The sequence below is a fragment of the Mesoplodon mirus genome (genome assembly GCF_964341445.2).
Source record: "Mesoplodon mirus genome assembly, chromosome: 14".
Classification (NCBI taxonomy): Eukaryota; Metazoa; Chordata; class Mammalia; order Artiodactyla; family Ziphiidae; genus Mesoplodon; species Mesoplodon mirus.
This window is the reverse complement of record NC_138990.1, coordinates 45,197,789-45,221,529: the sequence shown is the minus strand read 5'-3', so window position 1 is coordinate 45,221,529 and position 23,741 is coordinate 45,197,789. Positions and strand designations below refer to the sequence as shown.

At 38.5% G+C, this 23,741-nt stretch overlaps 1 protein-coding gene across 1 annotated transcript in view; it reads right to left on the bottom strand.

The window, feature by feature from the left end:
* Window positions 1-7,519: 7,519 nt before the first annotated feature.
* The window catches only part of SELENOI (selenoprotein I), a 39,633-nt gene continuing 23,411 nt past the window's right edge, over window positions 7,520-23,741 (bottom strand). The window contains exons 5-10 of the mRNA XM_082642317.1: window positions 20,374-20,636; window positions 19,332-19,440; window positions 13,959-14,007; window positions 12,370-12,550; window positions 10,739-10,921; window positions 7,520-8,732 (exon numbers count right to left, since the gene is read on the bottom strand). Of these exons, the coding sequence (XP_082498443.1) occupies window positions 8,634-8,732; window positions 10,739-10,921; window positions 12,370-12,550; window positions 13,959-14,007; window positions 19,332-19,440; window positions 20,374-20,636 (884 nt within the window). The 3' untranslated portion in view covers window positions 7,520-8,633. The remainder of the gene's footprint in view (window positions 8,733-10,738; window positions 10,922-12,369; window positions 12,551-13,958; window positions 14,008-19,331; window positions 19,441-20,373; window positions 20,637-23,741) is intronic.

Below are 23,741 nucleotides of genomic sequence, written 5' to 3'. Positions count from 1 at the left end.
CCTGCCTGGATCCTTGTCCCATATCTAGCTGGGCTGAGGAGTCTGGAGGGCGGGGGAGGGGAACGAGTTTTCTTCGGGCCTCAATCTCTCTCTCCTTTAGTTGTGACCTCCAGCTTTAACCTTCCCTAGGGGCTGAGGAATCAGGGGCAAGATATAGTTCTGACCCCTAACTCCTCTAGGTCCTGGCTCATGTCTCCACCACCTGTGAGAAGAGACACAGGTACATGCGTGTGTGCCTGTCTACGGCTGGGAGTAGGATACCACGAGAAAGTCAGTGGGAATAGGCTGTCACACCAGAGATGGGAGAGAGAGCAAAGGTACCATAAAGACTCATAAAGAGCGATCAATAAGCTGCTTGGCCTAAAGCCAGACACTTTTTGTGATAAGGAATCTGACTCCCTTTTCTGCTGTTTGAGCTTTTTAAGCCTCATGCCTTTCTTCCCCTTTGCTCCACATCTGGGCAGCTGACTTAAAAAAAAAAAAAAAAAAAAAAACCCTGGGTGCTCTCTCCTTTGGTGGGAGGTTCTTACTGTGTGTGCCGGGTACCCTCATCCTGGCCCTACCTCCCAACCATAATAACACCTCAGGCCAGCCTCCTTTCCTGGCTCTCTCCAGACATTCCCCAGCCAGCTGGGAGGTCTCTGCTGCTGTCACAGACAGCCTCAATTATATAAATAACCAACCTTTTTCATAGGTGTGGAAAAAAAGACACTCTCATTCACTGCTGGAAAGACACCTTTTAAAAAGACAGTTTGCCAGTCGCAATAGTTTAAATAAGCATATGCACTGAGTAGGCAATCCCACTTAAAAGAATTATTCTTGGGCTTCCCTGGTGGCGCAAGTGGTTGAAAGTCTGCCTGCCGATGCAGGGGACACGGGTTCGTGCCCCAGTCTGGGAAGATCCCACATGCCGCGGAGCGGCTGGGCCCGTGAGCCATGGCCGCTGAGCCTGCGCGTCCGGAGCCTGTGTTCCGCAACGGGAGAGGCCACAACAGTGAGAGGCCCGCGTACCACAAAAATAAAAATAAAAATAAAAAAATAAAAGAATTATCCTTGAGAGATAATAGGTCTAGGCTATAGCCCCATGGGGCCAAAATTACATCAGTAATTTTTTAAGTTTATCAGTAACTAAACCCAAGCTGGTTACCCCTGCTGAGTGTCAGGCCGGTGCTAGGTGTCTGAGGTTTGCATTTAGAAGGGAGGGGATAACTGCTACTGCGACCAAGAAGTCCAAGAAGTTCGGAGAGCAGGGGATTAAGAGCACATAAGCCAGAGAATTAGCCTGGGTTAAAATATGGGACATTTCCTCCCTCACCTTCTTTAAACCTGTTACAGAAAAAAATTTTAAATGCCCACTGCCAGAACTGGGAGATCAATTCTGATGTTAAAAAAACAGGAAATATTCTCCTCAGAAGCCATGTTAGAAAATATGAGTCTTTATAAGAGCTTATGGTTTGCTCATATACTAAAGTTTAGGTGTATTAAGTGTGGGTTATTAAGTTCTTGTGGAATTAGCCTGGAAAATTAACAGCATACATTAACACTCTTTCTATGGGAAGATGTTTTTGAGTATGAAACAACCACCTTACAAGCTAATATAAGTGTGATCCAGTTGTGAGAACAATAAATATTGCCCGATACCCAGTTCTGGGAGAGTCAAGAGCAGTACATTATGAAAACCTGTTACTGCCATCTTCCTAGTACTCTGCTCTCTGAAAGAAGTCACAGGACTATAGGACACCCAGGAGCTGATCAAACAAAACAAAACGAAATCTTTTAATGTTTTGCTCTAAATTAACCAATGATTCTCTGAGACAAGTGACTGGACATTATTTTTCTCCCCATAGCTCCCCTCCCCTTTTGCACCTACCAAGGAAAAACAAAGAAGACAATCTGAAAACAATTAAAAAGATTTAAAAAATCATTTTCTCTTTACTTTTATTACAATAAATATTTATCAGTAACAGAATTAAACAATTTTAAGTTAAAACCTACTGCATTACTTTGTGTTTCACAGCAGCAGAAATGAACACAAATCCAGTTGAAAGGGAAAGGCTTCCAGAATCCAGTGGCAAGAAACAGTCAAGGTCTTGATTATCTGGGCTAGCAACAGGATCACCGATGACACAATACTAATGGTGAAATGCACAGTTGTACTCTATTCGCACATCGAATTATCTAAGACTTCACAGCATTCCAGCTAAGGAATTTAAGCAAATTGTGAAGCCCCATTTCCCGTAAGAGCTAGATTTTTCCCCCCATCAAGCCCAAGAGCACAACTGCTCCAGGGGCTGCCTCCTGGCCAGGAATGGGCCCCATCATCATTCAGACCCAGAAGCCTCAACTCCGGTGGAAGCAACCATCTTTCTCAAAAGGTTTCTGGCTCACACAATCCCTGGTGAAAGGGAAGGGGAAAGTGACATATGTCAAGGGCCTTTCTTGGGGACTGAGATGAATGGAAAGTAGGAAAGACTATGGCTCCAGATAAGGAAGGGGCTTCACAGAGTTATGGGCTACATGCAGATTTAGCCAACATGAAGAAACAGTCTAGTAAAGGCTTACCATCTTGCTGATAATCAAGAGTAGACTGCATGTATATACGAATATATCATACATATATGTGCACAGAGAATATGTGTACATATTAAATATGCATATATACACACACCACACATAACCAGATAAAATAAATGCTACATTATTTGCTATGAACACAGCAAGAGCTAGACAGACCAGTTACTAACATGTTCAATTAAACTACTGGAAAGGGAGAATAAGACTTTGCACTCCTTTCATCTTCTCTAATATATTCCACTTGTAGCAAACACATTCCAGTTACTTAAGTGGTATTGTTTCTAGGTACCTGAGAAGGGATGGAATCAGAATACTACAGAAAGCAACCTGCAACAGGACCAAGCTAAACAAATCAATAATTGATTCCACCAGGATTCCTGCCGCCTATTCTTAGTCACAGGGCATGAAACCTTACTCAGAAAAGTATCGATTTCATTTCCTACAACTGGCTACAAACTTACTCTATTCTGTTCGATGGGAAGGGAAAGGGAGAAGGCAGGCAGCAGGGAGTTTACACCTCAGCAGTTGTTCCCTGCCTTCTCCTTTACCCACAGGAAATGCTACTTTAAAAAACAAAACTGAAATTTGGAGTTTAATACTGAATTCTGCTTTCTTGGCGCATTCCAGAAAGAGGAAATGATTACACGTAGCTGTGTCTTTGTCTCCTGAATGGCTGCTCTAATGCGGTAAGTTATATAAACAAAATAACCTACAAAAAATGTTCATATTGTGAGCAGTCTTAATTAGTACTTATTAAACTAAGTCTGATACTGAATGATACCAGTAATTCAAACAGATTCATAATGCAGCATTCATAGATCTCGTAAAATAAAACACGATCCTCCTATAACCTGATTAGTAACATCAAGTACTAAACTAAACATGTTTCTGGTCAAGAATTTACTCTTCAAAGATTAAAAAGTGCTTCTCAAGAATATCAGGATCTAGAATTCATGGTAAATTGTCTATGTTTCAATAAAAAGCCAGAATCAATTCCTATTCTAATTATTACCCATAGAAACTTCTTAAGAGAAGCCCTTAGCCTAAGAGCCATAAGGCGTCCACAGCATTTAGCCACTCCTTGCATCTCTAGATGTAATCTAGATGTAATCTCTAATTACAATGTAGCATTAGGTATTCCATGGCCATTATCCATTTCACATGCTTTCAAAATAACACAACTCTGATTGAACCTAGCTTTCTATGAATGATTCTATGAAGAGCAAGACAATGTTAATGGCCTGTGGGAGACAATACTTCTGTTGTGTCCAAATGGACTCTCCTCACAAGGCTTTGTTAAATTATTCTAGAATCACTCCATGTGCCATTTGCCAATTCTGGGGACCGGGCCTTTCTGACCAAATGCAACACAACCCCCTCACTCAGGCCACCTGTGAAAAAGGCTACAAATGGCAAAACTTCTTTTGCTACCCAAAATATTAGCTCATTTAAGATCTGTCTGTAAGAAGAGCAGGTCTCTGCTTAAAAACAGTCAATCAGCTAGATTACTATCTCTTGTATTTTTATTAAAAAGGAAAGCATTACTAGCATGTTTAAAAGGTTACATTTATTTTGCACTGTAGAAACCCTGGAAATAAATTAGCCAGTAAATCCAATTCCCATGGCTTCACACAAAGGAAAAAGTGAACACATTGCCACTTTCTCTGGAAAAGTTAGACAACCATGATTTACCATATACCCTGAAGTAACTGCCTGCCAATAAGTCAGTCACCTGCACCACTGTCAAAGACGAAAAGTAAAAGACACAAATCACATGGGTTACATAATTAATAAAGGAAAATCAGAAATTTACTTAAGCTTCCTAAAATGTACAGGGCATCACACTTTCAAGTTTCACAGTGATTAATTTAACACCATTTTACTGTTAAAACTGTCACTTAAAAGGTACATGTCAAAGTGCTTCAAATGCAGCATACTAGTTAAAATTCTTCCTGGAAGGTTCAATTACTGGCAGCTCACTTAAGGTTCTTCACCCACAGGGTGTTCAAGAATGGGCATGCTGCCTTACAAGGACACCTCACAGGACAAAGAAAATTCTAGTCTGACTTCACACATTTCCTACAGAGTGCTCAGGCAAGTCCAGAACTGAGGTCAAGATAAAGACCACTCTGAACATAAGAATCAACACGATCAAAGATTTCTGTACCTGTTTTTGGCTTATTTGGAGACCCGACATCAAATGTTCTAGTCCATCAGGTTTACTTTGTTCCCTCTGGCATGTTCCCAGTCCTTGACTAGTCAAGAGAGATAAGGCAATCGAGGAGATGTGAATGTGGCGAGATCTAGGGGCGACAGAGCAAGTGGGCGTCTCTGTCCTAGACAGTGGCTAGTTAAAAACCCAGGTGAAGAATGAACAGGACGAGTTACAAATAGGCTTCCTGCTAAAATATAAAGGGGAAAAGTAGCCTTTGATTCAAACACCTTCAGATTATCTTTTGATCCTCCAGAACTCAGAGAATCAAAGTCTGCTTAGGAAAGCAAGGTACATTTCAAATGTTTTTAGACTGACTACAAAATAAAATAATTCTTTGAAAACTGAACACTTAGGAGTCTTTCAAATTCACATTTGAACTTTAAGTTAGTAGAGGAATGACTAAGTTGTGACAATTTTAAACTGTGCACTGCAGTAGGATCATTGGGCACTAAAGTGATCTCTTCTTCCCCTTAAAGTGGATACTATGCCTGCTTTCTCCTTTGCATGTTCCCCCAATGCCCAGGCTCTAGGTCGTGACCAATATTTTTTTGGTAACTATTTAGAATTTGGGCAACCCTAGACATACACTCCTCTTCCCAACAGCTCTATATTTAAAAAAATGAAACGTTGGTAATAGTACTATAACATTCTAGGCCATAATCAGCATTGAAACTTCTTTTTAAAATTACAATTAAAAGTAATTTAACCATGATATTATTAAAATGCCAGGGAAGACTATTTAGTTCTTTATGTGGAAGTTATTCGCTCTATTACCCTTAAGACCAGAACCCATAAATTATGTCTATTACACATTAAGGGAGGAATGTTGGCTAAACTGTGGCAATTTTAAACTACGTTACACTAGGATCATGAATGCTATTGAAGGATCATAAAAGGCAGCATTAACATACTCAGGTATTTTTTAAGATTCTTCTATCCATGCCTCCCTCAAATATAGGGGAGACAAGCATAAAGGACATTTTTCATACCATAACCTGAAAAGAAACTTCTTACAGGTCTAGGTAATTTTGGTCAGAAGAAACACAAAGCAAACCTCTGGCCTGACTAAGGCACTCTATTCTGAAATGTACAGAAAACATGCATGTATGACCAATCATGCCACTGCTCCCCAAAAGGCAGCTGAGTGTATGCTGGGAGAAAGGCTGGGGTGTGAACGCACTCCAAAATATCATGCATAAGCCTAAAAGATATTTTATACTTCGGAAATGTTATGGTAATTGGCAATGACGTAAATTCACAAGAGCTCTTTGTGATGAAGTCCTGCTTCGGCTGCTATATCACTACACAACAAATGGGGGCTGTCATGATGCACTTCAAGACAGCAGACTAAACCAAGAAAAAGAGTCAACAGTACACTAAAGATTCACAAGTCCACAGTATTCGGAAACAGTTAATTACTCACTTTTCATCTTTTATCTTCTTGACAGCCATCTTTCATCAAACGATGCCAATAAAACTGACTGCAGCATAATTCTTAACCACCATTGGGAAATATAACGTATAGGCACAAAACAATTTTCAAATAAACCTGATGCAACAGAAAAAGAGCAGAAACACACTTTGAGGTAAAACAGCCCCAAAATTACAGGACATGACCCTATGCCAGAAGTAAAGGGTTTTTTTTTTGTTGTTGTTTTTACTATACTGTACATGGTAAAGAAAGCCTGTGGTCCACATCTGTCATTTTATAAATATTTATCAGTTCTTTTATAATACAGATTAACCTCATTTTTGTATACAAGGTCAACAAAACAATAAAATGATTAGCTCAGAACCTTAAAACAAAGCTTTGTTCCAGGCCCAAATTAACACTTTATCCAGTTCAATTTTACAGATGACACAGAACAAGGTATACAAAAAATAGTTACTTTTACTTCACTAGTTCATTCTCTGACCTCCATGATGGCAATTTATTAGCAAACATGAAATCACTACCCATATTTCCCTTCATCAATTTCTCACCTATTTTCAGTGTTCATTTTTGTCTCAGAGAAAGTCACCAAATATACCTCAACCTTTACAATTTTTTAAAATGAGTACAGAACCATGTGTTAGCTCCTTGATGCCTCATTTCTAATAACCTGAATGACAATGATTAGACTTTACAGATTCAAAAACTGAAATATCAATTACATAGTTATTTTTACAAAGCAGCAGACTAAAATCCAACAGAGGAATATACTATAATTAAATTTGACGATGGTCACATTCACAGATAAATAATGATTATGGATTTAATTACATATCAACACAGTGGTGCCTATTTTATCCAAGTGCAATCCATCCAAAAAAAAGGGTTTAAGATACACTCTTCATTCAAGCACAAACTTCATTCAGTGGAAAATAAAAGAAAATCAGCCAGTAAATTTCATCACCACCAAATTAAATGGAGACAAAATTTAAAAATAGAATATCCACATTCACGAAAAGGTGTGATCATAGAACAACCATATTAAAGTCAAAGAGATTTTTATGTTTGTCAGTAAACTTAAAAAATTACTCCAGGGCCTCCCTGGTGGCGCAGTGGTTGAGAGTCCGCCTGCCGATGCAGGGGATACGGGTTCGTGCCCCGGTCTGGGAGGATCCCATATGCCGCGGAGCGGCTGGGCCCGTGAGCCATGGCCACTGGGCCTGCGCATCCGGAGCCTGTGCTCCGCAACGGGGGAGGCCACAACAGTGAGAGGCCCGCATACCGCAAAAAAAAAAAAATTACTCCAAGTCACATAAAGGGAGCACATACTCAGTAAGGCATATATATTAAAAATTTTCTTGAAGTGGGGAAGTGAGCAAGTTGGGGAAGAGAGAATTTCTATTTCTTTATCCTGTATGAAATAAAAAACACAGCACTCTCTTCCACAGAAAAAGACAGAGGGAGAGAGGAAGGACAAATTAAATCAGAAAACTAATTTCATAGTGAGGGTCATGAGATTCCTAACTCCTAAGAAAATTTTTCTCATAAGGAAGTTTATCTGTGTTCTTCACCAGTAATTATTGTAAGACTGGGACTGTCACATGCATTCATATGATCATAGTTCATAGGCACCAAATCTCAGCAACTTGCAGCTGAAGGGGAAAAAAATGCCACATTTAAACAATGAACCATGCCAATGAGTGAGCTATAATTACAACCCATTCTCTACTAAGTCCCAAGAGAATATTTTTCTTTAAAAGAAAATTAAACCATTTATCAAGATCCGTTCCATAATAAAGAGAGCCAGAATACTAGAGAATCTAAATATATATATATGTATTTTAGCTCTCTTAGCACATGAGGACAAAAGGCATTTCCATGGGAAAGAGAAACCAGTATTTGGCAACTGTATATTGTTTTGTAATCATTTGGCATCTCTTGCTGAAGGTGACTTGCTCTTATCTTTTCCCTATGTTGGATTTGGGCTATTGAGAGCTTCCATAGCTAAAGACCTTCTACTACTTACCAAATATGAAAACATATTGGGTCTTCTGAATGTTATCAGTGTTCCTAAACAAATTTGGGGGTTTTAAAAATAAAAACCAAGGCATCTTTAACTCTGTATAAACCAAAACATTATGGGCTCCTGAAGCTAAAATTACTAGGAACATTTTGCTGGTCTAATGTGTATTATGTTTAACCAAAACATCACATGGCTTTATAAAAAACAAAATAAAAGAAGCTGGGAGTTAGTAGGTCCAAAATTCCACAAGTTCAGATCATATGTATCACTCCTGCTGTCCAAGTACCACATACACTGAGTTCCCATGTCTGTTAAGCAGATCAATTTAGTTCAATGGTGATGGATGAAATATTTACAAGCATCTTATTTACAGTACTTCTTTCTGTAGATTACAGGCCAATATTCTTTTCTTCCGTTCCTAGTCAATCCGAATTTGGTTTCCTCAGTGAGAAGGGGTAAATCTGAAAATGGTTGCTCAGCTGCTTTACCTATAGACAACCAGAACATGAGGCAATGACAAAGACATACGTAGTTTTTTTAAAAAAGCATATAGAATTCACCCTCTGGAGACAACAATTTACTGGCACGGCAAAAATCATCAGAAATGAAGAGGTTTTTCTGGACTAGGATAGCTGTAGAGCTAGCTGGCTAAAAGGGCACTAGAACTACCCTGGGAGAGTTAGGACTTAAACTTGGGTCTGCCCAACTCCAAAATCTAGTCTTTCCTGAACCCTCCAGACCACACAGCCTTACATTCAAATCTACTGAAAAATTATAGGGTTAGTTGACTTATAGTATCTGTCAGATCAAATATTTACATATATAGTTAGAGTTAATGTTCCCCCTTCTTGTAACACTTCTAGGTAATCATTCCTAATCTGATGAAACCGTAAAAAACTAGAGCTGCAAATTTTTGACAGTTTAAGCCATATTAGTTAGGGTATCCCTAGTGGGTAGGCAAAAGCAAGGTAATGTGCCAGTTAGCAAATATGGTTTATTTAATCCTTCTTATTTCCATTTTTCTTCTTAATATTTACATTTCAATAGTTCAAGTGAATGTTTTTGTGTGGTCTAACAAGTTTTATCTTCTGGTCAGAAGTTGTAGAAGTGTTAAGAGAGCAGAAAGACAGACCAAAAAAAGACGCTCCTGGAATTTTTTTCCGTTAGTTTGAGCTTATGTTTATTTTCCAGATTTTTAACAATGAAAATGTACTGCTTTTGTAATTTAAATGTGTTTTGGTTTAGTTTGGCGTGTGTATACGGTTTTCTAAAGATATGCTTCTGAGGGTTATAATAAGTTAAAACAATTATGAAAGACACTGGTTACTGTGCTCTACTTCATGCATATGACTGATGAAATATCAGAAGAAAGGCCTCAGAGTGCTGATATAAAGCATATAACGTTAAACTTGCACAAACAGAAACATAAATAATTATGTCTTCATGTCACAATTCATAGACTTATCATGGTTTCTTTTATCTATTTTGTTCCAACAAATGTGGGCTACTTTGGGGAGAAACATATGCAAGGTATAAGAAGTTGTTATCAAGCATGACAGGTGCCCCCGTTTTAAAAATACGTCTGACAATACAGAAGTAAAGACATTTTGCTTCTCAAACTGATTCACAGCAGGGTTCCTTCCAAAACAAACATACCAAATAGAAGTATTTTTAAAGCCACAGAAATATGAATACCCTATCACATGACCCGATTGCTATGAAATTATCCTCAGAAAAAAGCAAATGAAGGAAAAAAATATTATTCCAGATAGTTCACTTCAACTTTATTTATAATAGTGAAAATCTGGAAACAACCTAAATGATTAAAATAACTGAGTCATGGTTAAGTAAACTGATAATTATTAAGTAATCTCCTCAATGGAATATTGTACAACAATTCAAAATCATAGTTATGAGACCATGCTAAGGTATGCAAAATAATTAGAAAAGAATGTTACAGTGTGAGGAAAAAGAAACTAAACTGCATGGTTCTGATTTTCATTTTATTATACCTATCTTAGTCCATTTGTCCTGAAACCCGTTTCTTATTTTAGAAGAGAATATTAAGGTTTGCAGAATACTTCTTAAATCTACTCTCTTCTTTATTTCCCCTTATAAAAATGCCCCTGAAGCTAAAGAAGCAAGCATAGAAATAGATAAACAACAAATAAATGATTTTGTCCTATATATAATTAAAAGCACAAAAGAGTTTATAATTCTTTACCAAGAAAATGGTTTACATTTCTTCTCACTTATAAACAAGAACTAATTCCTCACAATAATAATCTAGCTTTGAAATTATTTGTAGTTACTACGACATATTCATTACAGAAATGATATATGGCATCACGCACCTGGATATTATCCAAAATTTAGAGAATATCCCAAAATTCTTCCAGCTACTATATTAAGCAAGTTTCTTCTGAAATTCTCCCTCACCTCCATTCCACTATTTAAGAATCAAATGGAACCAATTTTGCTCTAGATTACTCACCACTCGTACTCCATAATGGATGTGGGCCAGAGTGAAAGCAGTTGTTAATGTAAACAGGAGAATGCTCTCAATGTAAGAGGCTACTCCTACATTTACCACTATGACAACCAAGAAGAGAGGAACCAGAAACCAATTCAAAGTTGGGCACCGGGTACTGCTCATCTGACAAACAATCAGCTGACACTTGAAGTTATTAAAAAAAAAGAGAGAATGAAAATTTAATTAGCAAAGCACGAGTCACTCCGACATTTAAAAAGCATTCAAGTACCTGTACATTACATTATTATCAAGTTCAGTAATTCTCAACTGCTCAGGAGCCCAACTGGACCTCTACCCCAACCTCCAAACCCGTGGACCCTCAGACCGTGTGTCAGAAGACACTGGAAGATAATTTAATAAGGGTGCTACAGAAGGCATTCTTCTACTGGGTAACAGTTTGGATAAAAGAAATTTCTCCCAATTTTAAGATTCTATGATATACGACAACAATTTTCTCAGAACACCCTCCCACAGCACCACACAACTAAATTTCTTCACGGTGATGAGGAGATTCTACCTCCAATCAAGTCATGTTATCATACAACACCTCAAAACCTCTTTGGCTCTCTTTACTTTCAACACCTTACTCAAATATAGTTTTATTCCTTCAGAGATACATTTTATACAATGCATTAATGTTTTCAGATCTTTAAACCCTATGAAACCAGTATGACTTGGGATAGTAAACGCAAGTTATACACATGGAAACATAAACTCAGTGGCTAAGTTAAAAAATAAAAACTTATTAAGGACCTGGCCTGAGCTAGAGCACAGGCTTCCTGGCTGTCAGGACTAACAGGGTCTTTTCTCAAGTCCTCCTGATCTTTCCTCCCTGTCTTCCCTCTTGCTGGGCCAGAGCAGAGAAAGGGATTTTTTAACATACGTAGTATTTATTACAAAGTTTTTTATTCTATGTTATTAATTTAAAAATCAGTTGATTATGGGCTTCCCTGGTGGCGCAGTGGTTGAGAGTCCGCCTGCCGATGCAGGGGACACGGGTTCGTGCCCCGGTCTGGGAGGATCCCACGTGCCGCGGAGCGGCTGGGCCCGTGAGCCATGGCCCGTGAGCCATGGCCGTTGATCCTGCGCGTCCGGAGCCTGCGCGTCCGGAGCCTGTGCTCCACAACGGGAGAGGCCACAGCAGTGAGAGGCCCACATACCGCAAAAAAAAAAAAAAAAAAAATCAGTTGATTAGAAAATGTGTGTGTGTGTTTCCTCTCTCAAAAACCCCTCCCAAGCTCCCTAAATTAAGCATTAGATCTGCTGCCATTTCAACCACACTATAAATAATATTTAGAGTCTGAAGGGAATTATTCCATGAATTCTTCAGCAGGCAACCAAAACAAAAAATTTAATTATGCCATGGTTCCAAAATACTACAGCTGTCCCCAAATCCTACTGGTTTCAAACAAAAAAATAAAATAACTTTCAGCATGTTGTCTTTGAGGTTATTAATTATTCTTTCAAATTTCTCATATAAGATCTTTAAATTAAAATCTGCTTATTCTAATACTATATAAGGTTTCTCAAACTATTGAATTCTGTCAAATATTTCTTATATGTATTACGATTTTTAAAAGAAAAAATCTTACTGTGATATTGGCAAAGCCTGTTCCAACCATTAAGTAGAATACTCTAGGATGTAACTCTAAAATATCTGAAGGTGACCGGAGGATCCATGCTGTAGACAAAATGAATAGCAAACATGGAGAAAAGAAGGGAACCATAGCTTCATAGACTGAATTGTGTTTCAAGGTGTTATTTTTATAGCTTCTGAAAAAAAAATCAAGTAATACAAAGAACATTATTACATATAAAAACACTGTACTTGTATTTCATTGTTTTCAAAGTACTTTCACACTTATTCTCTTATTTTTATTCACAATAACCCCATGGCAGAGGTAGAACCAACATTATTAATCCCATTTTAGAGACAGGTTAAGTGAGGATGTGAGAATTTAAATTTACATAACTGGCTACCAAGTGGCAGGGCCAGGACTAGAACAGAAGTCTTCTGACCCTTAGTCTCACTTTTCCCTCTGGAATGTAAAGATGAATACAACTTGGACTGTGTCCTATGAGATTATATTCTAATAGGAAAAATAAAATGAACACAAAACAATACTAGAAGAGCACCTCACGGTGCTACTATGATACACAGTTTAAGAGTGAAAGACTCTGAAATGAGACGGTCCACAGCGTATCTCAGTGGCTCTGGGCACACAGGTGGTACTCTCATATATGTTTGCTCATCTGAACTGAACCCTCAATCGTCATCCCGGTTCTGCCACTAATTACATAACCTTAGGCAAAATACTGCCCAATCAGGACAGGACCTCAACTTTAGAAAAAGAGGAAGACATGACTCAAATCACCTCTAAGGCCTTCAGAGCTTTAAACTTTATGGCTTCTATGAATGACTGCCAGTGGCCGTAAAGAGGGAAGATTCATAGAGCTCGGCTTGACATGGATAGGACTGTGCAAGACAGACGTGAGCACTGAAGGATGAAGGGGCAAGTACAAGAAAGTGTTCCAAGTAGAGGAAACAGGAGTAAAGAGTGGGAGCAAAAGTACTGAGGAATGAAAGAATAAAATACATTCAGGTCACATAAATGAACTCAGTGTGGCTGAGCCAAAGTGGAGAAGTGCATACATAGATCAGAGAGATGCAGCTCCACCAGGGCAACTCCCCTCCCAACCCCTACACACTCCTCAGGCCGGAATTTCCATATGGCGCTCTTTGAGAAGAGGCGGCCTAGGTCCAGGATTTGGTCCTCAACTACACAAGTTGAGAAGTTTTATTGTATGATCATGCTAACTAAACTTACACATAATCAATTTATAAAAACTTACAATCAATTTATAAAAAGAACATAAACCTATCAGTATTTGACAGGAACATACTCCCTCCTGATTCACTCACCAAAAAATGACAAATGAGAAGACTGTTTGGTGAGCCCAAAACTTTTACAAAAAAACTAGTAGTTCTGGGCTATGGTTGAAGTGATTACGCAAGCCACCACAGACAAATTATCCTAACCTCATTCTAGATTCAAAATACAGGTTTCATGACCTTTTCAAAATGCCCAGATTCCAAAAGAAAGAAATCCTAAAATTCACCTAAATAACAATTTCTAAAGATTTTCATATTTCTTGCCCAATTAAAAAATAAAATACTTACCTGAAAAAGTTTAACAAACTCATTGGAAGAGTCACACATAATGCACAACCTAAAGGGAAGAATATTTAAATTATCATGAATTATTATTCAAGCATCATTTTTATAATAATCAAATACATACAAACTATGTAATATTTTTAGACCCAATAATTTTCAGGTTCAGGTTTACTTCTGTAATGAAATTAAACACATTTTTCAACAGCATTTACAACTCGAAGAGTGGCAGTACGGTTTGGTGATTCAGAGCAGAGACTCAAGGAGCCAGAGTGGGTTGAATCTCAGTTGTGCTACCAACTGGTCATGTGACTTCAGGCAAATTAACTTTTCAGTGCCTCAGTTTCCTCCTTTATAAAATAGAGATAATAGTAGTATCAACCCCATAGGGTTTTGAGAATTAAATGAGTTATTACATGCAAAGACACCTGGAACAGTACCTGGTATATAGTAAATTGCACAGCCAGTATAAGTTATTTATTGGAAGAGGGGACAATTAATAAATCCTGCTGCTTCCTTGACACTTATCTTTACCTCCCTAGCGTTCTTAATTTCTCCCCCTACCCTATACACTAATTCTTTCCCCTGAAACCTTAAAAGCACAGCCTTCCCAAGAAGCCTTACCATTGCTTCTGCTGCTCTATCTACTTATCTTACTCTGCTATTTCCTGTCACTCACCAAACTTGCCTGTTGTCTTCATCTCCTCAGCACTCATTCATTCTGCCTCCCCTCTGCAGAAACTGTACTCTTGAAATTTATCAAGCTCTCCTAATAGTCAAATTCAGTATCCTGTCTTCATTCCTGACTTCTAAGTAAGACGACTTCGCTGACTACCCACTAACTGCAATTCTTTCCTCCCTTGGCCTTTGTGATTCCATTCACCCAATGTTCCTGTTAGCCGTCCAACCCCTACATTTGGTGTCCTTTTTTGGTAACCTACCTCCTGCATATTCCTAACTGGATGTTTGACTGTGCATCTACACTCCCTCAGAGAATCTTCTCTTCAGCTTTAACCAAAAGCTACCTGCAGATGACTCCAAAATCTAATTATGTATTCTTGGGCAAATCAGACAATCTCTCTGACCTTCAGATTCCACAGGTGTACCATGAGGATGGTTTAAATGATTTTCTAGTGACCCCTGAATCTGATTCTGTGATCTATAGAGATGTAAAGTTCTAATCATTCTCTGTTTCAAACTCCAAATCAATATATGTGGCAACTTTCTGGACACTTCATTTGGATATTTCCTTGTCACTCAACATATTAGTCCATTCTGGACTCCTGGTGACTAAACTTGGCTTGGGGGGGCGGGGGCAATGGTCAATGCAGCTGTGACCTTAAGGATCAAAGACAGAAGAACATTCCTTCAAAACAATTCTTAAGGCATCTTGCTAAAAACAGATGAAAAGGGGCTTCCCTGCTGGCACAGTCGTTAAGAATCTGCCTGCCAATGCAGGGGACATGGGTTCCATCCCTGCTCTGGGAAGGTCCCACGTGCCACGGAGCAACTAATCCCGTGCGCCACAACTACTGAGCCCGCGCGCCACAACTACTGAAGCCCGTGTGCCTGGAGCCCATGCACCGCAACAAGAGAAGCCACCCAATGAAAAGCCCATGTACCGCAACAAAGAGTAGCCCCTGCTCACCGCAACTAGACAAAGACTGTGCACAGCAACGAAGACCCAATGCAGCCAAAAATAAATAAATAAATAAATTTATTTGTTTTTAAAAAGATGAAGAAACTAGAATTCACTGAACAGAAATCTCATCTCAAAAGATGAATTACTCTACTACTTTCAAGCCCAAATGGAACAAAGTTCCCTCAGTTAAAAGATCTTAGAGGGAGTGGAAGAGAAGACAAGATGTCCTCAATGTCCTCAGAAATTTTTAGCAGCTCATTCCATGTCAAGCTGGGGAGCACACTGTTAGGGAGGCAGGGCTAAATGAATTAACCCAGAATCATTTGTAGCTTTCAGGCGTTGAAAATAGGCTGAGAGAAACTTGCAAAAGATTTGGTACCAAGAGTTTTTTAGTTTAAAACATCCTAAAATAGCTTTATCTTAATTAAGTGCAGTAAGCATGTAGAAAGCCTGAGCTCTATATAGGTTGCCAAAGAGAAACACTGTATCTTCTATTTCTTCTCTAAATAACACTCGATGTACTTTCTATAAAGAATATTTAGTGGTTAAATACTTGTCTATTAAACTCTATATGACGATAGTGATAGAACCCATATATATGTAGACCTGCTTTTCTTATTACCATAGGAAGGCCTAGACTTCATAATAAAGGAGACAACAGCTATAGAAAAATCGGAATAGAATTCATAAAAAAGGACTGATTAGAATGAGATAAACACCAAGGATAACATGGTCACAACAAATATTTTGGTTCCTCATATTTGCAGGCTTAAATAAAAACTTCAATGAAAACCAACAAGACAGGGGCTTCCCTGGTGGCGCAGTGGTTTGGAGTCCACCTGCCAATGCAGGGGACGCGGGTTACAGCCCCGGTCCGGGAGGATCCCGCGTGCTGCGGAGCGGCTGGGCCCGTGAGCCATGGCCACTGAGCCTGCACGTCCAGAGCCTGTGCTCCCCAACGGGAGAGGCCACAACAGTGAGAGGCCCACGTACCGCAAAAAAAAAAAAAAACCAACAAGACAAAAAATACTTCAACGAAAGTAAAAAAGACAAACAACAAACAAGGGGGAAAATGTCATTTATATCAAAACAAAGATTAATATACCTAATAGATAAAGAGCTTCTAAAAATAAAGGAAGTGGTTAACAATCGTAATGCAAAAATTGACTAGAGATATAAAGAAAAAAGAAATATAAATGGCTCTCAAACACTAGAAAAGTTCATCCATAATAAGAGAAATGCAAATTAAAACTATACAGATATACCATTTCTTACCTATCACAGACTGGCAAAAATCCAAAAGTTTGACAACGTACTACATTGGTAAAACTAAATAAACAAGTACTTTCATTCATGGCTGATGGGAATTCAAAAATCAGATAACCCATATGGAAGGGAATATGGGAATATTTAGTGAAAATGCATACATTTGTCCTTACTAACAATTCTACTTCTAGAGACCTCTTCCAAAATACCCTGGGAAAAATATGAACAGACATATATATGTACAAGACGATTTATTGCAGCAATTTGTACAACAGCAAAAGACCAGAAATAACACAAATGTCCATCAGTAGAAGGTTGTTTGAACAAACGATGGTACATCCACACAATGAAGTATTGTACCAGGCAGCTGTAAGAAGAAATGAGGAAGATCCCTAAACATCACTATGCAGTGATCTCTAAGATATATTATTACGTGGAGGGGAAAAAAAAAAGAAGCACGTGTAGTAAAATATGTATAGTATGCTACCATTTATCTATGAAAGGGGGTGATAACCCCCCCCACACACACACACTTACTTATATTAAGAAAGAAACAATGAAAAGATAAACCAAAAAATTTAAAATTAAGAATAGTTAACTATGAGGGAAGAAAAGGCTTGGGTAATGATAGAGACTAGACTTCTTTGAATATATCTTGTTTTATATATAGATTTGACTTTGTAATCATGTGAATACGTTACATAATTATAAAGGAAAAATAAATTTTAAAGGAAAAAGTAATCCATAAATATCAAAAGTAAAATGAAACTAACTTAAATGTACATATCCACAGATGGTGGCATAACCACAGAATGGGGACTTTAGACTATAATAACCTGACTGGGCATTCTCTAGTGGGATAAACCATAGGGCAAACGGAACTGCAAAAAACCAAAGTCTTCAACAATTTCCAGTAATCATATGTTGCTGATTTTGGAACTACATTCTCAGACTGTTGTGGGTATTTTATGGAATAACACAAATGTATAATTATTTTGTGTCGTTGAAAGCAAAGACTTTTGTCAGAGTTTAAAGGACATACAAATATAAGATCAACTAGGTTAAGTAAAAGATCTGTATCATTTAATATGATTTGGAATTATCAGTATGAATTTATGAGGTACTTTATCAAAAAACAAACTTTATTCCCCTGGCTATCCACTGAATGAATGGATTCCTAAGCAATGATCATCAGCGACTGTGAGTACCACTAGGTGAAGAGTTGAGGCAGAACCTGGGAAGAGGTGGAACAGATGTACAATACCTCATCCCGCTAGTCATTACTGATACCACAGACAGAAAGACAACTAGCTATCGTGTGCCCCCCAATGTGATGCAGTAGGAAGTACTATTACCGAATAAGTATTGCTGCCAAAAATTATAAATTACAAAGAAACTCATATGCCTATTAAAGTACCCACTTAACTTTCAAAAATATATCTCCTATGTCGGAGATTCCATTTTATCTTTAAATAAACATTTAAATGTAAAATGCAGCACACCTGCCAAAGGACGAGCTGCATAAATCAAGATTCACTCATGAATGATAGCTGGAGATGAAAAATAGCTCGCCTTTTCAAGGTAAAGAAATCAGTTTATAGAGGCACCCGAAAATGAACATTTGTTAGATCACAGCAGGGTTCCTAAAATATCTGCAGTCCAGAGCCACAGAAAATCCCCAAACTACTCCTCTTCTGAAAGCCAGTGCTTAATGCACCATCTTCCCAGCTGCTTCTAAGCCTTCAATTCCCATTCTGTAACCAAGGTTCACACGCAGACGGAGGGAAGATTAATTTTTAGATAAGAGAACAGAGCAACAGCCAACAAGTTTTTTTCTTTTACTCTACAAAGGTCTTAGTGTCACTCCTGGTGCCCCCAATAACAACCCACGTTCCTCTTCCTCTCGGCCTCTCTCCATAAAAACACTCTCCCACCACTCAATCATCCTGTAGATATCCTCTTTGGCTAAAATCAAAAAGGAAACATTACCATGATCAAAACCTTTATCTAGCATTCAAAGGCTTAAGAAAAAGGGTATCTGAGAGGAACAGAAGCTCAATTTTTGGAGTGGATGTATTATAAAGTAAACTCTGTGTTTCGTCATTCTAGTTCCTCAAACTAACCATCTTCCATTTTGAGATGAGTATTGAAATCAATACCGAACGTCCAACTAAATGTGGATCCTCCAATACAGTCTAGATTAACTTGAATAGTTAGTTTACAGGGTTTGTGTGATCTATTTTGGTATTGCCTTCTGATTAGAAATAATTTGGTGCTGAACAAAAACAAAACAAAGCAGAGCAAAGCAACCTTATTTTCCTTAAGGGTTTGGCTGAAACCCTACAGGGTTGCGGGGTTCTGCTTTTGCTGCAGGGTGTGCAGGCAGGCAGGGAAGTGCTGCTGGTTATAATCAAACACTGGCTTTGATAACAAAGCGATGTTACAACAGGCTTCAACATGGAGCTTCTTACCAATGATCATTGCAGTGAATAGGTCTCTATATAAGAAATTAAACAGGAAAGGTTCATACCAGGCCTCAACTCCCACAATCGCAGTCACTATGTAGACAAAAGAAATAGTCTGGAAGGAAAATGCAGACAAAAGTATACAGAGCATTAACAGCTGGAAAGATCAGGGAGTCAATAACGCTTTATGCAGCATAAGTCTAGTAAACAGTTTTAGTAAAAGCAAGAAGTATGCTTAAATTTGATATGGTGGCAAGTCTTCTTGCCTTTAAAAATAGTTTTTTCAGCCAACAACACCATAAGATAAGTAACTTCTAGATGATGCAAACAACTGGCCTCATAAGGCACCTTGTAAATTGGTTTAGCCACACGACGTTCCAATTTGCCCACCCAATCACTTTCTTCAAACACACTCCAACTTCTGATTCTTTACTGGAGCCTTAGGTGTAGACGGGCAAAATGGCAACACAAAAAGCTGGGATTCTAAGGCAGGGAGAGTTAATAGCAAGGCTATAAAGTAAGAGGAAAACAAATCTCTCTACTCACTGAGAAGTCGGCAATGAAGACAAAAAGCCAACAATTTAATTATAAGCGCCTTTCTTTATAAAATCAACAGTTTCAATGAATGTTTGTTAAGAAACCGTTCATTTTTTGGTGTAATAATGGCATTGTAATTATGTTTTTTAAAAAGAACTCTTACCACTTAGAGATATATAGTAAAATATTTATCACATAATACCAGGATTTTCCTTTAAAATAACTGGAAGGAGGGAGAGGAAGAGTACATGTGAAACTAGACTGGCCAAGTGTTAACTGCTCAAGCTAAGTAACAGGTACATAAGGGTTCACTATACTATTCTCTCTACTTTTGTACATATTGGAAATTTTCCATAAATAAGTAAAAATAATATAAAATAAAAAAGAAAAAAATATTAAAGCACCCATCAGTTCTAACCAAAAAAGCAAAAGGTCAATAAAGAAGGAATAACAAAAACTTTCCCCAAAATTCATGGCAATGTTGAAAATTGAAGGAAGAAGCCATACTTACCACCTGGCTAACGTCATATCCCCATGGCAGGAAAAGAATCCCTGTGTTATACTTTTCCCAGTGGGACAGGATGAAAGAAAATAAAACTACCCATAGCAGGAGATAAAGAACAAAAACACTGACACCAGATGGTCCTCGTCCAAAAATGGAATACACAGTTACAACAAAGTAAACACATGACCAACTATCCAGGCCATGGTCAAAAAGCTCCCCTAACGGGGTGCTGGAATTGGTTCTACGGGCTTGCTTTCCATCCACACCATCTGCAATAAAAACACATTACCACAGGAAGAGGTCAACAATTGCACCAGTCTGGAGAAAGTCTTCTTTAATAAAATGGAGAGAAACAAAACAAAACAGATGAGCATATCATAGGAATGTTAATTAACTAAATTATAACTATCAGACAGTATTGTAAAAATCCAACCTTTAATTCCTACAATGCAAAGATTTCAGAAATAAAAACTGTAATTTCTCAAACCTTAATCTAAAAATTAAAATGTTAAACATTGAATGGTGTCTATTTTAGATCTAAGGAAGAAGCATTCTAGCTGGACTCTGAATTCCTCCAAATCTGCCTAAGAACTAACTGAGTTGTTCCACTAGCCGCAAATTCTTAACCCTCCAGAGAATATTCAATAGTTGTTCATTATAATTTATCTAACCATTCCTTGCTCTAGGATCCAAAAACACGCTGTTACTTCAGTCATAACACCTGTTTCATCTTGTTTGATATCACAGTTACTTCTTTACAGATGGACCACCTCCATAATTTTAAGTGCTTTCCAAAAAGGCTTTGCAACACAGTAGGTGTTGAGTAAATATAAGAATAAATTTATTGGGCTTCCCTGGTGGCGCAGTGGTTGAGAGTCCGCCTGCTGATGCAGGGGACACGGGTTTGTGCCCCGGTCCAGGAGGATCCCGCATGCCACAGAGCGGCTGGGCCCGTGAACCATGGCCACTGAGCCTGCGTGTCCAGAGCCTGTGCTCCACAACAGGAGAGGCCACAACAGTGAGAGGCCTGCGTACCACAAAAAAAAAAAAAAAGAATAAATTTATTGAATAAATTGGGAGATTGGGATTGACATATATATACTAATATGTATGAAATGGATAATTAATAAGAACCTGCTGTATAAATAAATAAAATAAAATTCAAAAAAATTTACTGAAACTGTACAATGCACTATTTTTTAAATTAATTTTGATTGGGGTATAGTTGATTTACAATGTTGTGTTAGTCTGCTGTACAGCAAAGTGAATCAGTTACACATGTACATATATCCACTCTTTCTTAGATTCTTTTCCCATATAGGTCATTACAGGGTACTGAGTAGAGTTCCCTGCGAAGCACTATTCTTGATGCTGTGAAGACTATAAAAATCTTAGAATAAACTAAGTTTGTGCCCTCAAAGAGTTTACAATTGAGAACGGAGACAAAACATGACAGTTACAGATATGATGTATCACAAACCAGAGAAGAGTACAGAAAAGGGATAGTTCTCTTCAGGCTAAGATAAGCTAGACTGGCTTTCCAGACAAGATGAAATCTGAGTGGGGACATAAAGAATGAGTTGGATTTCGGTAGATAGGAGATAAAGGAGTGTGTCATTTCAAGAGGAGGGAGTGCTATCGGCAAAAACACCGAGATGGAAAAGCACATGTGTGTGCAGACAATGCCAGGTAGTTTAATTTGACCAGAAACTAGTATGTGAAGATGGCAGTCTAAAGAGGCTAGAAGGAAGGTCTGAGCCATTTCAAAGGTATCAGAGAGTCTGAGGAGCTACTACAATTATCTGAGTAGAGGATTATGAAGAGAAAAACAATGCAGTGCTTCAGGGAGACCCACTTGATATTGGTGTGAAGGACAGGCTGGGAGAGGAGCCCTACTTAATAGGCCTAAATTGAGATGGAATGCAGTGGGAATAAAAAGCTGGAGGAGGGCGAGATATTAAGAAAATAAAAATGATAGTGCAACAAAAGAGGAGAGGTGAGGTCGAAGCACAAGAAGACCATCTCCAAAATCTCCCGTCTGTGTAACTAAGAGAGTGGCAGTATTAACAGAAATAAGAAAATCTGAAGGAGCAAGACTGATAGAAAAGATCTGAGTACAGTTTTAGATGCTGAAATTGAAGTGTTGGCAGGACATCCACATGGTAATGTCAAACAACTCAACCTAAGGGTACTTACTAGCAACTCAGAAGATAGATAAGGGCTAGATACTAACATGGGAGTCAACTCAATAGTGTTAAGGATCAGGATTACCAAGGGAATAAGGAAGGAAAAAGAGAAAGAGAAAGCACACTGGAACACCTTCACACAGGGGCAAAAACAGGAGCCGGGGCGGGGTGAGGGGGGGCGGGGAGGAAGAGGGGAAGAGGAAGAGAGAATGGTACAACCTAGTTAAAAAGGAAGAAGCGTCTGAATTATAAAAATTCGTCCTCCAAAGAAACAGTTTTGTTAATTAAGTGCATCAGAATTAGACTAATTGTAAAGATTCAGATTCAAGGAATTAAAAATTCCTTATCATTACTGTGTTTATCTTGCTCACCACAGTATTATCCCCAGTGCCTAGCTCAGTTTGTGGCAAAGAGGGCCTTTAAAAATGTTGTTGAAGGAATATATGAAAGGACGAATCTCAAACTCTTGCCCAAACACTGTAGATCTCTGTTATATAGGACTGGGAACTTTTCTGCCCCCAAGTAGTTAAAATATATCCTAAAAGTCTTTTCTTATTATTTGCTGACTTAATTTCCTATTCTCAGTGCAACTTCTGTGCAGTTATTACAAATATTATATTCATGAACTACATATTAATTAGGTTTTGTACGTCTTCTCACTGAACCCGTTGTAGCCCCATAAGTCTGGGGTCTAGATAAGTCTCACAATGTTTTTTCATAAGAAAGGCGATTCAGCGCATAACCTATATATTAAGAAAAAACCAGCAGCAGAAGCTACAGCAGCACCCTGTGATCAAACACACTGATATTTCTGCAGCAAAGCGTAAGAACAGTCACATTAGTATAAATGAAGACTATAAATTGTTGCTTCAAGGCAGGTTTTGCAACAAACAGTTCATGTTAGATCAGGATTTTTGCCAGAATTGTGGAGACCTGAAACAGGTAGATGGTACAGTACTTCAAAAGACTCTTACGGGGACTTCCCTGGTGGTACAGTGGTTAAGAATCCACCTGCCAATGCAGGGGACACGGGTTTGAGCCCTGGTTCGGGAAGATCCCACATGCTGCAGAGCAACTAAGCCCATGTGCCACAACTACCGAGCCCGCGAGCCACAACGACTGAGCCTGCGTGCCACCACTACTGAAGCCCGCGCACCTAGAGCCTGTGCTCTGCAATAAGAGAAGCCA